Source organism: Brachycentrus maculatus, unplaced genomic scaffold (assembly GCF_059751285.1).
Source record: "Brachycentrus maculatus isolate JH-2025_06_01 unplaced genomic scaffold, ASM5975128v1 h1tg000091l, whole genome shotgun sequence".
NCBI lineage: Eukaryota > Metazoa > Arthropoda > Insecta > Trichoptera > Brachycentridae > Brachycentrus > Brachycentrus maculatus.
Window position 1 is genome coordinate 56,790 of NW_028280845.1, and position 15,100 is coordinate 71,889.

At 32.8% G+C, this 15,100-nt stretch overlaps 2 protein-coding genes across 3 annotated transcripts in view; both read left to right on the forward strand.

The window, feature by feature from the left end:
• The window catches only part of LOC148310541 (transmembrane ascorbate-dependent reductase CYB561-like), a 39,494-nt gene extending 35,107 nt beyond the window's left edge, over positions 1–4,387 (forward strand). Inside the window, exon 5 of the mRNA XM_088258254.1 lies at positions 624–4,387. Coding sequence (XP_088114380.1) covers positions 624–774 — 151 coding nt within the window. The 3' untranslated portion in view covers positions 775–4,387. The remainder of the gene's footprint in view (positions 1–623) is intronic.
• A 1,907-nt stretch (positions 4,388–6,294) lies between these two features.
• Positions 6,295–14,628, forward strand: LOC148310542 (transmembrane ascorbate-dependent reductase CYB561-like). Of its 2 annotated transcripts, XM_088258228.1 has the most exons (6): positions 6,295–6,479; positions 6,916–7,234; positions 8,612–8,844; positions 10,106–10,314; positions 10,728–10,897; positions 12,462–14,628. In XM_088258228.1, exons 2-6 carry the CDS (start codon positions 6,975–6,977, stop codon positions 12,715–12,717), a joined length of 1,128 nt encoding a protein of 375 aa, XP_088114354.1. In that variant the 5' UTR covers positions 6,295–6,479; positions 6,916–6,974; the 3' UTR covers positions 12,718–14,628. The 2 variants fall into 2 exon arrangements, with proteins under 2 accessions (XP_088114354.1, XP_088114353.1); XM_088258227.1 differs by having other exon boundaries at positions 6,295–7,234.
• The last annotated feature ends 472 nt before the right edge of the window (positions 14,629–15,100 follow it).

Below are 15,100 nucleotides of genomic sequence, written 5' to 3' on the forward strand. Positions count from 1 at the left end.
TTTTTACATTTTTTATTGCTTCTGTTTTGTTTTTTTTGAAATGGAAACTTTTAAATTATGTAAACCTCAAAAATAAAATTGAAATAATAATTTTAAATTATGTAAACTATGTGACAAATCTTGATTGAAATAAAATATTGAATCCATTGTATCTATTGTATTGTATTTAGGGATTAACCTTATTAATTTAGTATTTACTATTCACATTCACTATCATTTTCAAGACATCTTCTTCTTACGGCTACATCCCAACTTATCGTCTTTGTAGACTGCTGGGGTCACCTCTCCTCGTCCTCAGGTTGTAGGTCCTTTCTGTCCTGGACAACGTCACCTAGGCCATGCCTTCGAATCATGTTATCTTTCTGCAGCACCCATGAATTTTTTGGTGTTCCCCTAAATAACTCTCAAGGAAGATCCATTTCTAATGCCTGTAATTTTCAAGACATATAAACTGAATATACTATAAATCTTTGTTAATAATAGGAAATGAGAATTTTCTTAGACCACCAATAAATATTATAAAAAAAAACTATTAGAAATTAAATAACCTGATATTTTTAGTTCTATTTTTGTGAAAAAAAAAAAGTTATTTATTATATAAACACGTTATTTTCTGTATTTAGGGAAAAATATGCCGCCTGGGAGGAAGAAGGGATTGTGATGAACTCTCTGGGAGCGACTCTGATCGCCATCCTCATCGTGGTGGTAGTGAGCGTGCGGCGCTACAACCGGCAGCGCTGCCCCCGCGTGGCCAGCGACCCCAACGCCAGCTAGGCCGAGAGCCGACGCGCAGCATGCTACTAGGCGCCTCCAAGGGGACCCGAGGCGCCAACGTCATTCCACCGCATCGACATGCAAATATTTCCGCATTTCAAACACGAAATACAATGCAACTCGACCTTTGCCCGCATTCTCTAAAGTTCATTTTCGTCATATATATTTTTGTTTAAAGTGTCATAAGTATATTTAAAATAAATCTCGAAAACACAGAAATAACATTTTTGAATATGATACACCTTTCTTCGTAAAAGTATATTCATTAAAAAAATGTGTCTGTGTACTTGTTTTTATTTTTTATTGTAAAATTGACTCCAAGATATAATATAGCGATATGAATTCATCTACTGTAATTCTCAAATCATTAATCTCGATGTGTGTGATTCTCGATGCTTAAAACGTTTCGAAGAAGTTTTTTTTTTCTATTCAATTCGATTGAGGTTTAAAATGAATGGATAAACCGTTATTTCTACATTCTGTTAAGGGTACAAACGTGATCATGCCTAATTTATGGTCTATGATAGTTAATTGTAAGGATAATATTATGTTTGAATAATTTTGCCAATGAACAAATAAATGTCAGCAGTTGTCTCGTTTACAAAACAATAAAAACGAGTTTTTTCATCTATTGATTGGGCAGTCTCTTTGGGGTAGTATCTTTTAATTTTTTAATTAAATTTTACTTGGTAAATACCACTATTTCTTTATTTATTGTGGCATGTATTTCAACGCATTCAATATTATTATCAAATGCAGTATGTGTGAAGCCTAGCCTGAGTTGCATTCTCGGGACATAGATATTGTAGTTTAGTCAATGATTAAATCCCCCTCCCTATTGTCCTTGTTCCCTACCTACTTTTGATCCTTCAACATCACAAAGGTACAGTTCTCACTATAGGCTAAGCTTCATATACGGTATTTGATATTGATCCTGAATACATCGAAATTCATGTCACAATAGATTTTAAGAAATAGCAGCATAAACCGAGTAAAATTTAAAAGAAAATGACTACAAGTGTTTTTTTTTTTAAATTAGGTAAATTAATAAGTTTCAAGTGGCAAAAGTAATCTTGTACGGATTTTCATATACCTATTTAAAAGTAATGTAAATTTATTGTACGTTGTAGATAATAAAAAGTATTTTTAGGTGCTTTTCGTTCTAAAGAGGTGACTGTTTTTTCCAACATTGAATTATCGCAGTGCTGAAGCAAATATCTCAATCATTTTATCTTCTTCTCTGTGATTTAGTCCCTTGACTAGCCAATTGATGTTATAATTCATATTGTAAATGTTCTACTTGAATTTTAAATTACATATTGGAACGAGCTGAGCAGTCAAGGGACCGAGCGTGTCACAAGAACTTTCTTCAGAATTGTCTCTAAAATGTAACAACGGTAATTATCGATTATATGTATGCCATATTGTGGATGTATTAGAGATATTTAAGTTCTCCAATTCTTTAGATAAGTGTAGTAATGAATGAATGAATGAATAATTATATATACAATGATTAATCGGATTATTTACCTAGGCCGAATAATTTTAAATTGCGGATTTGAATAACAAACTCAGACAAGACACATTCCACCCGTATCGTATCTAAATACCAGTTTCTCGACAGTTATGTGTTCAAGTTTTGCCAAAGGTGAAGTACGGAAGTGTTATGTTAATAAGTTTAAGTGAAAAATCAAGCGTAGGTTTAGGATAAACGAATAAGCTCAATATATAAAAAATTTCGTATTCGGATTTCAAACCAGAAATGTCGTAAAAGTAGACAAATTAGAGGTCAGAATTGCATGAAACAATTTTATATCCTATTTATTGATGTTAGTGAAGTAGAACTGTGAAATTAGGAACCCTCGATGCTTGGAGGGATACTGAATAAGGTACAGAGTGACGCTACGTTTGGTGTTGTCCATACAGAACATCGCTCATAATATAAGTATGTGGTTTTCTCGTGAGTGTTTCGATGTCAATCGCACAGTTGTCCGCTTGGAGCAATCCTGGTACCTTAACAATGAAGACATCTTCGCCGTTTGGTGTATATAGAATTCACTTTCATCCTTTATCTTTGCATGTTTGAATAGATTTATTTGTGCGGTTGCGTTAAATGTTTACAAGTTTTATTATTATTATATATGTAAGCATATGAATTTCTTTTCTTATTAAACTTATGATAATTCATTTTTTTAAGCTTATATTTTCACAATACAATTAAGAGTGCAATTTATAGTTATTATATTATATTCAATGGAGTATTTCTATGCATACTTAAAATCATTGGACCCTTCACACAATTTCATATATATTATACATATATCCTACATGTACGTCAGTAATTCATCTGTAAGTTGCAAATTATCAGTTTTAACATAATCATCATTTAAAGTTGTAAGTTTGTGATTTCCCATTTAATAACTTACGAAATAACTAAAATCACTTTAAGTTACAATAAGTGACTTACGATCGTATTTTGTAATATAACTTTTTAATTTGTAATATTTTAATAATTGCCATAATTCATCTATCATCAAAAAAGAAGAAAATTTGAAGCCCTCTCCTCTTGATATTAGATACCGAATTTGATTTTAAATCATTTATAACTTTTGATAAAAACTATTTTCAATTGAAATGAGTCTGATTTAAAGAAGTAGTAAAATACTGTTTTCTGACCAATATTTTTTTGATAGGATTTATTTAAAATGCTAAATACTGGGTCCAAGAAATTAAGTTTTATAATATGTTGTTTCTGATATATATTTCTACATTTTAGGAAACTAAATCTTTCAAATGTTTGTTTTTTATTGCATTTATTAAATGGAAATTTTTTCAACATTTTGTGTGTGTCCATATATAAGAGTTTCTGCTTAGTAAAAAGCTTCTTTACATCTCACCAATAGATGTCTCTAGTGAAGTTCTAGTGATTCAAGAACAAGGTTTCTAAATTGGTTCATATATATATAGAACTTCCAAGAATTTGAGTAGTGGTGGTTGTCAATAATGGTTAGAATTGGTGAATATTACACGTGTGTAAAGTCATCACTTAAACCAGCCTATGACGGTCGTCAGCCCCGTAAATGCCCAGACTTCCATATTCTTCTTCATCTTTGATGTAGAAGAATATGGAAGTCTGGGATGAGATGTCAAAAAAATAATGTGGAAATTTTTTCAGTGAAATCATTGATATCAACCATACTGTCAGTTCTTGGTGGACTTTTTTTTACAACTTACAATCTGAAGATCCGCTCAATTTAAAATCTATATTAGACTGATAACTCGTTGGTTGAATCCTGTTGCTAAATTGAAATTACGAAATGTTTCTTACTTACAAAAAAATATGTATTTTACTTTCTCTAAGACTATTGTTAACAGTTTTCTGTCAAGACAAATATTGTTATTTGAAATGTGATTTTTCTATTTAATTTTGTAATTTCAATATCATTTTGTATTAAAGTTGCGGTATATCTCCCTTAAAAATGTACAAATCCAAATTCTTCACCCGTAATCGGAATGAAAAATTTTAGTATATTATTTCGAGAAATAAAAATACTTTGTGTTCTGATCCACTCACATTTTTATTTAACCAACTAGTTTCGGCAACAACCTGTTGCCCTCTTCAGGGTTACATTTATTACTAGCAATAAATGTAACCCTGAAGAGAGCAACAGGTTGTTGCCAAAACTAGTTGGTTAAATAAAAATGTGAGTGGGTCAGAACACAAAGTATTTTTATTTCTCGAAATAATATATCAATATGATCCACAAAGTTAATGCTTTCAATATTCAAAACGAAACATTTTAGGTTTATGATCTTGAGTACCTGCTCCCAGTGTAGTGGTAACCGCATTTGATCACGCTGGAGGCTTCGAGTTCAAGTTCCTGAAGGGTTAAAATAAATATTAGGGATGTTTCACTTTAATATTTATTTAATATCACTTTAAGTGCAGGACTGATTTATCTTGCGTTCATATAATTTACTATCTATGGACAAGCGTCGTGGTTTAGTCGGATTGTGGTCCCGTGGTTAGGGTCGTGGACTCTTAAGTTAATGCTTCTGGGTTCGAATCCACTCTACCGCAATTTGATACATATTTCTAATAATGAGCCGCTTGGGGTTAGGCTTAGGCACAGAAATAGTAAATAATAAATCACAAATATTTCTCTTTTAAAAAAGTTAAACCCTCGACTGCAAAACTGGCGTCGCGGGTTATATTCCCACCAATTGCAAAACAAAATCAAGAAAGATATATTTTCTGAGTCTTTGGTTTGGTCTAGGTGTTTGTGATATATTTTCACATTAACTTTTCCTATCCTTACTATCCTACCTGCAGACAAGTCTTTGCGGGGTATTCCTTGAAAAAATTATAATAAAACAACCTTGGTATTGTGTCAATCTACCCTATGCACTATTCGATGCGGAAAAAGATATAAGAAAGCAAATAGTTTACACAAAACTTACGTTTAAAAAAAATATACACAATACTAGCATATACAATGACCGAAAATTTAAAATTTTGGAGTGCAACGGAGATACTAATGAATGTTTCATTCTTGGTGTTGTAAAAAATATTTATAGGTATACCGTTACCTTAATTACAAGTGATCCTTCTTGGTGAACATGATTTTGTAAATTAGCAAATGACATTTTTAAGGAGATTTCAATAATTCCATCTTGGCCATATTATTTATTATTTCTTACAAGCAATTTATAAATAATACATGTATTTAGAAAGTTTACTTATATTTAGAAATTTCATTATAATATTACATTAAATCTACTTCAGTGTTTTTAAAGTATGTGTTGCATTCAAGATACATTGGTGTAATATTTTATTAAATTGTGAATTTTATCACTGTTTTACAATTTTGAATATTTATACGGCATAAATAAATGAATAAAATAAAGTTGTGACTGTGAAAATTGAGTTTTATTTCATTATTCCCATAAATCACACTTACTAAGTTAGAATGGTAAACTGGTAGCATACAACGGAGTCCAGGTTCCAACCCTAATGTATGGAAGTGAAACATGGAGTCGGCAAAGGTAGGATTGAAAATGTAATCTCTCAGTCGAGTGTGCGGCAAAAGAATATATGATAGATGTTAAAATGGGGAAATAAGGAAAGAATGAAAGGCTGAGGTAAGCACTATCGATAAAATTAAGAAAGGTAAGATGGTTTCGGCAAAAGAGTAAATCAAATTTTTGAGGCGAATGTAGTTAGAAATAGAAGCAGAGGAAGACCTAGGGAAACTTCGCATGATCAAGTATGTGAAATACAATACAATAAATATACATGAGTATAGTGTGTTTGTTTCATAAGGAGTGTTTTCATGGTATAAAAATGAGACACTCAGTTTATAAAAAAAAACAAGATTTGCATTTCAATATATGTAACTAATGGAAAAAATCATTTTAAAAAGTGCCTACCCAGGTATCTACTTGTAAGAATGTTCCTATTTAATAGAATATATTTTTATTGACATCATGATTTAAGTAACTGACAGTTGATATTTTATATATGGAATAGGAAAACAAAATTAAGGGATCAAGATGGATTCGTTGATTTATATGGCTTTTTGCCTGAAATGGCAGATTCATTACTGGATTTCTGGGTGTTATTAATCAGACGCGTGAGATTATCAAGTGTTCATAGACAATTGCGAAGAGTAGTGCCCGCAAAACGAAGATCGGAACTCCACAAGGTACTAAGTAGAGTACACAGCTTACACTCGATAGAACATTTGCCTCCGACCCCGACACCGACACTTCAATCCGTATTACACAAGCCCGATAGCCAGACTAGTCTTCCTGTCCACACTGCTGCATGTGATGATCCCCCTTGTACTTCTGCTTCATTAACTAACACAGCAACCCGTTCTTCAGCATCTCTCAAGTCATCGGTATCAACTCGCACACTTTCCCCTCCTATTCCAGCACCTAGGCGTATCAAGAAATCATCGGTTATATTGTCGAGTTTTTCTGATGCTATAAACCACGACTTACAGCCTTTAATAACAAATCAAATCACTCCTGTACCACTTGAACGAGAAAAACCTCCGAGAAAAGCTCCGATACCTACTCCCCGTTCTCACATTTTACTCACTCCCGTACCCAAACCTCGTACGTACATATTTTCAGCCGGACCCACACCTATTCCCAAACCACGTAAAAGGAACTATTTACCGTCTCGCATCGACATGGCGCCGATACCGGCCAAAAAGCAGGACTCTATAGCCACATTAGGATGCAGACCGATCGAAGACGACTCTGATATAACAGGGTGGAGAAGGCACATCTTCGCGTACCGTATTTTAAAAAGCGGTAAAAGACAACGAGTTCTTAAATTATTTCACAAAACTCGAAAATCTGGCCAAGACCCTGACAAAGTTACAATATGGCAGCGGATGGATTTTATCCGGAACAAATTGTTTGGAGCAAAAAAAGCATGCCCAAAAACGTAAGAATTTATTTGGATGATATTTATTTATTTTTACCATATATGTACTTATTTACAATTTATAACAATTTGTCCTCACTGAGGTTTCTCTAGCCAAGAACATATTTTACAATACTTGTCCCACAAATTATTAGTTGCATACCTTACATGACTCATGCAATTATAAATGATGTAGATATCGTAGTCTATTTTATTTTTACATCCAATTATTTATAGCATTTTTATCAATATTCATATTTGTTTTGAGAATACCTCTTCTGTTTTAAGAATGTGATGAAACGTAATCACAAGACGTCCCTCATTTAGAGTAGATATGTCCAATTTTTGAAAAAGAAAGATTTAAATTGGAAACAGAATGTGCGTATGCAGCTGACAAAAATTGATGAGGCAATAGGGTATAAAGGTCTTTCAGGTTTAGTGGTGTCTTATTTAACAAATAAAAGAAGAATAAGTCAAAGGAATGAACTATGTATGGGACAAATCTTGATTGATATAAAATACTGAATCCATTGTAACTATTGTATTGTTTGTAGGGTTCAACCTCATTTATGTTTTATTTACTATAGATATTCACTATTATTTTCATTATAATTTTCCGGTACTCCGCATGCCTCCTGAGAGCCTTAATCAGGCTTGCCTACTTTACAAGGCATCAGGTTCGCTCCACCCAGAACGACCACTGCTGACAATTCGTTGGCAGTTTTCGTCTGAACCTCGGGACGCGGATTTGACTCGGGAGGATGCAAAGGAGCTGGCGGCCGACAGGAAAGCCTGGAGACAGTTTGTGGACTCCAAATGCTCCACATAGGGAGCCGATATTGTTGTATTAATTAATTAATCATTTTCAAGATATGTAAACAGAACATGCAATAAACCCTTGTACATAACAGACAGGGATAATTTTTTGGACAACAAATGAATATTTAAAAAAAATTATATTTATCGCTCACTCCTTTCAAGAATGTCATAAATCAAAAATCTTCAATTTTTGGTTGTGCATGTTTTCCGAATGCCCAGAAAATGTACTATATCCCAGCAAAAGCGGCATATTTTTAACTTTATATTTACCCGCTACATGGCAAAAAGTGTTGTTTTTGCATTTTGAAGAAAAGGTATTGTTTAATTTTTTTTTTAAATATACTAAATATTTTTCAAATGGAGAAAAAACCTTCAGGTTTTAGGGTTTCAGGGCTAAAAAGATCTGTTGCACAATAAAAAGTTCAATAAGTAGCTTGATATTTATTTTTAATACATTTTATTTTATTCTTAAACTTTTAAAACATTCTCCTGAAAAATCAAGTTTTTTTATTTATGACGTTCTTGAAAGGAGTGAGCGATATGGAGAATCGACTGTACATGTAAAATGTGTGTTTTTAGAGGTCGTTGTGGTCCATGTGGCACTAATGAAGATCCGTGGGGTGCCGGTTTGTGGATCGAGTACACGGCGATGGTGGCAGTGTCTATTCTCCTCATCATTTTATCACTCGCTCTCTGCATGTTTTGGGCCTTCTATTATCGCAAGGGCTTCTCGGGTTTCAGAGGCCCAGATGCCAAATTCAACCTTCACCCTGTATTTATGATATTAGGCTTTGTGGTCTTTGGTGGTCTTGGTAAGTTAACATAAATTATTCACAAATTAAATTATTGTATTTCTTTGTAAAATGTGAATGTTAAGAATTTAAAGTACTTTCCAAATGCTGCCATTATAACATTATGACTTTGTTAATTTGAAATCTGTAATTGCTTTTTTCGGTAGTATTTGGGGTGGTTTTTTATCTATTTAAACCCCATTTATTGCCTCATCTAAGGACAAGGGTAGGAAACCTGCGGACTTTAGGTTGTATCCAGCTGTCTGATATGATATCCTCTTGGCTGGTCTGATATGGCCTTTTGACTTGCACGAAATGTTTTTCAAATAAATCTGATTGTCTTTATATATAAAAATTTAGCTTCCTTATGTTTGCGCCAACAAAACTCGAAAAGTAGTAAATGGATTGACTTTCATTTTTTACAAACCCGGCCTCATGTCAAATCAAATAAATCAATGTAGCCTATAGAAATTAAAAGGCTCCCCACCCCTGGTCAAAGAGATATGAATGTGAAAAATTATGACCCGTGTGTGAACACATTTAGATCCAAAGAAACAATAGGGTTTGGTACAGTGATGGGATTCAAAATTTTCAAGAACCGGTTCGCCCTTTAGGTACAACTGCTACCCCCCTCCCCCCTATAAAAAAATGGTTTTGACATTTATTTGTTTTTTATTCTGCACATAAACAGAACAATCACATACCAACTCAGAATGCTCCAATTATAATAGTAGGTACAGATTTAAAAGTCAATTAAAAGTAATGTTTAAATGTAAACATTACAAATTAAAAGATGCGATAGAAAATCACTACAACATTGTAATGTTGTAGTGATTTTCTATCGCATTTTTTATGTATTGAGTGTTTCTATCTCCTTCTGGGCCTGTGGGAGACCGGCAAGTTATAGAAAGGAAAACATTGTTTACTTGTACATTTTTTGAAGCGTATATCTTTTACGATATTCTTTTTACAAAGTGCAATAACTGAATTTTCTAGTATCTTTTTTTCATCTTTCCATTATATTTTTTTTCTCTTCATGAGGTTCAAATATTTTTACAAAGTGGTGGACCAAGTAAACCAAGTGTCCTCCGATACATGATCTCAAGGGGAACTCTAAAAATTTTAGGCAACGGTTCTAGTTAACCGTTGCGAACTTGCTGAATCCCACCATTAGTTTGGTATCACAAGTTCGCTGCTGCTGCCACTTTTGATTGTATCTCTTTATCAAAACTTCACCTAAATGTCACAAAAACATCTAAAGCAACAATGATTTTAATTTTAGGAATGCTGATATTCCGCATCTTCGGTTGCTGCAAGCGGAACATGGTAAAGTTGATTCATACAATACTTCACGGCTTCACAGCGCCATGTGCAGTATTTGGCTTCATATCTGCATGGGATTATCATAAAATCACCAACCCGCCGATGGAAAACTTTTTTTCCTTACACAGCTGGTTGGGATTGGTTACAATGGGACTCTACTTTCTTCAGGTTATTTGTGTTTGATTTCTATTAATAATCTGTTTATTATTTTCACGGTTAACTTTCAATATACTATAAATTAAATAAAGACAAAAATTACAAATCGCACATTCTGGTTTTGCTCCACATGGGAGATTTAAATTATGATTTTAATTTATTTCTCAACAAGAAGCCAATTGAGATAGGCATATGAAAGTCTAGGCGTTCACAGAGCATAAGCTCTAGGTATTTACAGACCATAAGGTCTGTCATTAGTTGGTTTAAGTGATTGATTTATTTTCTGTGTAACATAAGCCATTCTACCCATGATCGTATAATAACATTGCTCAAATTTCGAAAATTTGTCTTTAAATTATGTATATACCATACAAAGACTAATATAGTATATTATGGGTTTTAAATTAATTTTGTATTGTTTTCAGTTTGCGTTTGGAATTTTTTCTTTCTTTCTGTTGTCCTGCTGTGGAGATGCCACGTCTCGTATCAGACTTAAATTAGTTCCAATCCACGGAGCCTTTGGAGTGGCAACATTCATTTTGGCCATCGGAACATGCCTTTCCGGACTTAATCAAAGGGCAATATCGTCACTTGGGTTGGTCAAATATTTCAACTTACTTTATACATTCATTTCAATCATTTATGCATACATCGCTCACACCTTTCAACAACGTCATATATCAAAAATTGACAATTTTCAGTTGTGCATGTTTTCGGAATGCCCAGAAAATGTACTATATCCCAGCAAAAGCGTCATATTTTTAACTTAATATTTACCCGCTGCAGGGCAGAATGTGTTGTTTTTGCATTTTGAAGAAAAGGTATAGATTTTTTTTTTTTTAAAATACTAAATAATTTTCAAATGGAGAAAAAACATCCAGGTTTTACTCAAAAAGATCTGTTGCACAATAAAAAGTTCAATAAGTGGCTTGATATTTATTTTTAATACATTTTATTATATTCTTAAACTTTAAAAACGATCTCCTGAAAAATCAACTTTTTTGATATAAGGCATTGTCGAAAGGAGTGAGCGACATGTGAAACGCATCTTTGTTCAGATAAGGACAGATCTAATATCACATCTAACAAGCAGTGCTACCACACATCCATTAAAATTCAATGCACACTGATTTGAATTAAAATGATAAATATTCCTTCTTGGCACTCTTTCAAACGCCTGTTAATATTTATCATATTTTATATAGATAACTAATTTTTTAAATTAATTCAATGTAAAAATAATAGTCCGCTTTCGTAGTGTAATAATAAGTGTGTTTAGCTACCTTGCTGGGGGCCCCAGGTTCGATTCCCAGAGGGGGGAGTCAAAAATAAATATTAGTCATTTTTAAACTAATATTTTTTTCATATTACCCTGGACTGGTACCTGAAGTGCAGAATTGATCAGCTTCCCTTCATGTAAGCAATGATCAATGTAGCACAGTGTCCATGCGATGTAGTAGCATCATTAGGTCGAGATAAGGTTCAAAAGAAGAAGAAGAAAAAAGTACATCAAGTGGGTGTGCGAGAAGGGATACTTTTATCACGCTCCCTCGTTTTGATACCGGGAACCATTAAAAAATATATATATATTTTTGCATTACATTTGTAATTCCATTTTTTAATTAAATTTTATTTTCACCTTTATAAGACCGCCTCCATGAGCGCGTTTGGCTACCATGCTGGAGGTCCCGGGTTCGATTCTCAGGGGGGGGGGGTCATAATAAGATTGATTTACACTCGTATTTATTTAATACTACCCCGGACTGGTACAACAAGCGCAGGACTGATCACCATGCCTTCATGGAAGTAACGACCAAGATAACATTGTGCTTATATAATGCAGTGCCCTATGCACCATTGGGTGCGTATAAGGGTCAAAAGATAAAAGAGTTATTTTTTATTTTATTTAATAATCTAACATACAGTTACTCTTCTAAGAGTTCTAGCTATGGCTTATACAACATAGTTCATAATGTCCCTACTTAGGCTTCAGCTTTGTAAGCTTAAGTTTATTTCTAAGTTTAAGCGACTCTTAGTATTCAAAGGTCCTCCTTAGTCATGTCATATGCATTTGTGCAGTCATTTTTGTGTTTGCACTAGCCACAAAATACGGTTTGTTTCTGTCGAGACACCTAATATAACTTTTACTTTATTTACAGTGATTTTTATTCACAATATGCAGAAGAAGGTATTTTAATAAACGACCTGGGAATAGTTCTGATATTGGTGTGCTTTTTCGTATGCTACGTCATAGGAAGGGATAAGTTTAGAGTTTGTCCGAGCAGTGAGGACCCGATTGTTTGGAATAAGGCGAGACAAGATTCCGCACAAGCTTCATCTGGAATCAGGAAGAAAGGAAAGGGCAGATTAGGGCTAACTGCTGAAGATATTGGCTTCTGTCCTCCCGATCATTGAAATACATGCGCTAATATTAGATTTGATTAATAATTTTTCTTTATAAAAGAGGTATAAAATCAAAACTATATTTGTACAAAAAATAAAATGTCACACAAAAATGATAATTTATAATTAAAAAATAAATTCTTTGTAGAATGCGAATTCAATGTTCATACTTGGTAAATATTTTTTTATGTAATAATACTGTAAATACAACATTTTGAGTGTGTCCAAATACTTGTTCACAAAATCTGGATTATCTCCAATTACAGGAGTTGGCAACTCCTGTACCTACTCCAACTCCTGTACTCCAACTCCTGTAATTGGAGATAATCCAGATTTTGTGAACAAGTATTTGGACACACTCAAAATGTTGTAAATAAATTATCTGGTCAAATTATAAGCTTAAATAATAAAAATGAAAATGGTATTTTCTGGCGTTTCTCATGTGTGTGATTATAATCCAGGATTTGGGCCTCACATACTAATATAAGAGTTTCTGCTTAGTAAAAAGCTTCTTTACATCTCACCAATAGATGTCTCTAGTGAAGTTCTAGTGATTCAAGAACAAGGTTTCTAAATTGGTTCATGTATAAAGAACTTCCAAGAATTTGAGTAGTGTGGTTGTCAATAATGGGTAGAATTAGTGAATGTTACATGTGTGTAAAGTGATCACTTAAACCAGCCGATGACGGTCGTCAGCCCCGTAAATGCCCGGACTTCCATATTCTTCTTCATCTTTGATGAGATGTCAAAAAATAATACTGTAAATAATAAAACTCTATTTTTTTTTACATTTACATTTTATCATGCATTGAAGACCCCCAAATAATGTATTTATCAGAACCTTTAAAAATAAACTTCATGTTTTCAATAGCAGTATTTATTGTTGCTCATTTTTCACTAACAAATATATGGTATGTTTTGTGGGAATATTTAGTAGAACCGCTCTTATCCATCTTCAGCTGGTTCGCCCCTCCAGTTTATCAACTCTAGACCCGAGATATGAACTGTTACCTCGTCAAGTCTAAACATCGAAGAGACAGTCATAAACTTTAAAAAGCTGTCAAACAAAACGCTTGCTGTATCAAAACCGTAGCAGGAATAAATTTTCAAACGGTGGGCTAAAAAGTGCTTGTAGTAACGCTGATCGTACACACAAGTTTTCTCTATTCATTATAGGCAAATCTAAGAAGCCTAAGGCATTCGAAAACTAAAGCTATATTAGACTTATCTTCCTTGCTTATATGTTGTTTATTGCAGAGAACAATACATAGTCATTTTTGAGATGCTAATTTTAATGTCAATCAGTATACTTCCCTATTTTCTGATAATCCTTCCTTTTTTGCATTCCGAACACACCGCCAGTCCCAAAGATCGCAGATCAGAGGGGTTCAACTATATTCAACTTCCTTTGTGGCATTAAAATAGTGATCGGACATTGCATTACTTTAATCAATGCATGCTTTTAATGTTTAATAATTATTTGTCTTCAAAATAAATAATGCGTGTTTTGAGGAAATTCAAAGAAGTTTATTTTGAAGTATTGTTATTCTGGACACTTAGATCTTATATTATGTCATGCAATATCAAAAATCTTTATTTAATACCTATCTCTTAATAATAAATAAAAATCACAAATGATAAGATTAACATGTCCTTTTCAAAATATTGGTGCACTAAACATATAAAACAATAATGCCATTCTTGGAGAATTAGTATTTTAATCCTTAGTACATAAATACTATCTGCTGGTTTTTTTATGACTGATAAAATTTAATTTTCTGCACATACAAACAAATTTATTTTGTATCAAATTTTGTAGATACTTAATGCATGAAAAATTAATTAAAATTTTCTGAATAGTACAACTAATTACAAAAAACATTATTTAATGTACCCTTATTTCACGCCTTTAGAACCAATCAAAATGTGCTTTTGATTGACTTCTTTATGAAAAATAAATAATTTATAATTGTATATTATTCATAGTGTTTTATTGTATTTCATTGTAATATGAGTTTAAAATGAAATTCAAACTCTTTAAAAATAAAATTGGGCTTGTTTATACTGTAATGCTATAAATTCAGCATTGATTCAATTTGTGTGAAGTTCAGCATACGCAAGCAGTTAATAAACAGCTAAATATATCTGATTTTCCACCCCAACAATAGAATTTCAATTGGGATTGGTGATTGAGCCCCTCCCAATGGATCACAAGGGTAACTAGACAATAGTTTTGAAACATCGGATAATTTAGTCAATTTTCCTAATTTTAATGTACAAAATATATTGCGATAATAGGTATTAAAAACAATTTCAAGAAATTTCAAAGCGAGTTTTAAATAGTATAAAGCAATTCTAGTATAACAAAATTATACCTATAAAAACTAGTTAACAA

Coding starts and splice junctions, on each gene's coding strand:
- LOC148310542 (XM_088258227.1), top strand. CDS start 6,363: ATGGCAGATTCATTACTGGATTTCTGGGTGTTATTAATCAGACGCGTG. Junction 8,845..10,105: donor TGTGGTCTTTGGTGGTCTTG/GTAAGTTAACAT, acceptor TTTTAATTTTAG/GAATGCTGATATTCCGCATC. Junction 10,898..12,461: donor AGGGCAATATCGTCACTTGG/GTTGGTCAAATA, acceptor CTTTATTTACAG/TGATTTTTATTCACAATATG.